The sequence below is a fragment of the Limulus polyphemus genome, unplaced genomic scaffold, assembly GCF_000517525.1.
Source record: "Limulus polyphemus unplaced genomic scaffold, Limulus_polyphemus-2.1.2 Scaffold7725, whole genome shotgun sequence".
NCBI classification, from domain to species: Eukaryota; Metazoa; Arthropoda; class Merostomata; order Xiphosura; family Limulidae; genus Limulus; species Limulus polyphemus.
Genome location: NW_013673335.1, coordinates 24187 through 26890, shown reverse-complemented (window position 1 = coordinate 26890; position 2704 = coordinate 24187). Strand labels below are relative to the sequence as shown.

Below are 2704 nucleotides of genomic sequence, written 5' to 3'. Positions count from 1 at the left end.
GTGTATAGTGTTTGTTACTGAACGTACACGTGTATAATGTTCGTTGTTTGCTGCCGTCGACTTGTTGTTCATCATTATATATATATTCATTTTCGAAGATATAAACAAATCCAATTCCTGCTGTTCGAAATCAACCGATAAACGTTATTTCATCTTCAAAGTTTAAATTAAGAAGTATTAAGAAAATAAAGTTTATTATTTGTAAAAAAGAAAATAAAATAATAAAAGAAATATAGTTATGTAAAACTGAATATTGATGAAGAAAGTTATGAATTGTAATAAACCGTTAACATGAAGGAAGCTGATAAAACAAATGTGATTGGACGACGTACCCAACGCAAGAAAAATACGTTTGTTGTTTGCCAAATTCCTCTCCGTCCTCTATAGTTTGAGGCAGTTTATAGTGTAGAGTCTCGGGAAGGAAAGACGCTGCAACTGACGCAACCAAACAAAGCCCTCCCATAATAAGATACGGTATGTGTTGTTCATATGTCCCCTGGTGAATATAATATGTACTATTCATTCATCTGCATACTTAGGACTTAACTACCACTTTAATAATTTAATCATTCATTTAAGATTGTTGTTAAAGATTAAACGAACTTCGTGACACATATGGAATAACAAAGGACAAGAACTTCGTGACAAATATGAAATAATAAATGACCTGTCACGAAGTTCTTCACGAAGTTCTTGTCCTTTGTTATTCCATATGACACATATGGAATAACAAATGACAAGAACTTCGTGACACATAAGGAATAACAAAGGACAAGAACTTCGTGACACATATGGAATAACAAAGGACAAGAACTTCGTGACACATGCAATAACAAATGACAAGAACTTCGTGACACATATGGAATAACAAATGACAAGAACTTCGTGACACATATGGAATAACAAAGGACAAGAACTTCGTGACACATATGCAATAACAAATGACAAGAACTTCGTGACACATATGGAATAACAAAGGAAAAGAACTTCGTGACACATATGGAATAACAATAAAAAATCTCCTTTCGATAATCCTCACGCAGTCATTGTTATTTCTGCATTAGCGTATAGTAACCAATAGTTATTCGTGGATATACTGTTTTACATCACAAAATTATATTTTACGTCAAATACAACAATGTTGTAATTAAAGCGTTCTGTCGTAAATTATAATTATAAAAATCTATCGGTTGTGCATAATAAATTCTAAAAACTATAAGAAAAAAAAACAGCTTCATATTTTGAGCAATAACTTAGGAATATCTAAGCTCTAAGTTTCAATTGAAGTAGCCTTGAATCTGATTGTTTGGTAAGTCTCTCACTGATATTCAATTTCATAGATTTTCACTTCACAAAATAAAGTTGCAATAGAACAAATTACCAGATAGACGATGTAAGGGACACAAATCAGTGCCATGCAGGAAGTGGTAGCACTGGTTCCCATTCCCAGAGCCCTGACAGGGGTTGGATATATTTCTGCTGCCTGCTGATACATAACAACAAAGACGCAGTTGCAACCAAAATTTCCAACGAAGACCAGTATCGTTGTACCGACAGGAAACTCTATGACGAGGAGAAAACCAAGTAATAAAACTTATTTGGTAAAATAACAAAATTCGTTAATAGAATAGACACACATACCAAAGTTAACTCATATTTTGATAGAATAAAACCCATCCTTTCAACTAAGATAAAATTTGAATAACTTGAGCAGTGGTGAAAGTAACTCTCCACCACCCACTCACCCACCTGAACACATTTTATACAAATCAAAGCTGTTTATTTATGCAGAACGAGGCTACAACATTTGAATATATATTCAATAACACCAACAACTACTATAGTTAGTATGAAAAACTGAAATAAGTTAATTTAAGTTTGATTAGGTCGAAGTGGAATCAAAAATAAAACCTAAGTCGCGTGCATGCGTACCACGTGACTGGAAGTAGAGCTTGAAGAGCGGTAACTTTTAGAACGAGTAACACGACACTCAACAATAGCGGTAAAAACCGTTTTAATAAGATGGTTTTTGGAGGTACTCCGTACCGTACCGACCGCATCGCTTTATTTTCAACACTCTGAAAAATACAGCTTAGTTTATTCAACAGAAACGCAATCTCATAAAGACTATATTAATTTGTTTCTTTTTTTATGTTGTTATTATTTTTTTCCGCCGGATATTTGGACTTCTGCTCACTACTTACCTTTAAATAATGATATTAACGTAGCAACTATAATATCATAAATCCAAATATGTTCACTGTTTGTTTGTTTGTTAAGTTCGTGTAAATCTACTCGAGGGTTATCTGTGTTAGCCGACCTTAATTTTGAAGTGATAGACTAGAGGGAGGGCAGCTAGTCAACACCGCCAACTCTTGGGATGCTTTTTTTTTTTACCAACGAATAATGAGAATGACCGTCACGTTATAACGCCCTCACTGCTGAAAGGGCGAACATTTTCGGTAACAGGATTCGATCGTAAGTCGAGCTTTCTAGCCAACAGGCCATGCCACACACACTCAATAAATTAATAACACCTGTTGTTAAAAGTGGGGACCTACTCAAAAGCAGTCCTCGGTAGACGTTGGATAAAAAACATTTTGCAAAATTTAAATGAACTACAATCAACAAATCCTATATCTTCTCACGCAGCAAACCTCAAAAGTTGTTTACGTATAATCATGAGCTCAGTATTGTTTGTTTG

The 2704-nt window shown here is 34.4% G+C and overlaps 1 protein-coding gene across 1 annotated transcript in view; it reads right to left on the bottom strand.

Moving 5' to 3' along the window:
• The window catches only part of LOC106474820 (organic cation transporter 1-like), a 19196-nt gene that overhangs the window by 1022 nt on the left and 15470 nt on the right, over window positions 1-2704 (bottom strand). The window contains exons 5-6 of the mRNA XM_022403123.1: window positions 1382-1563; window positions 333-496 (exon numbers count right to left, since the gene is read on the bottom strand). Of these exons, the coding sequence (XP_022258831.1) occupies window positions 333-496; window positions 1382-1563 (346 nt within the window). The remainder of the gene's footprint in view (window positions 1-332; window positions 497-1381; window positions 1564-2704) is intronic.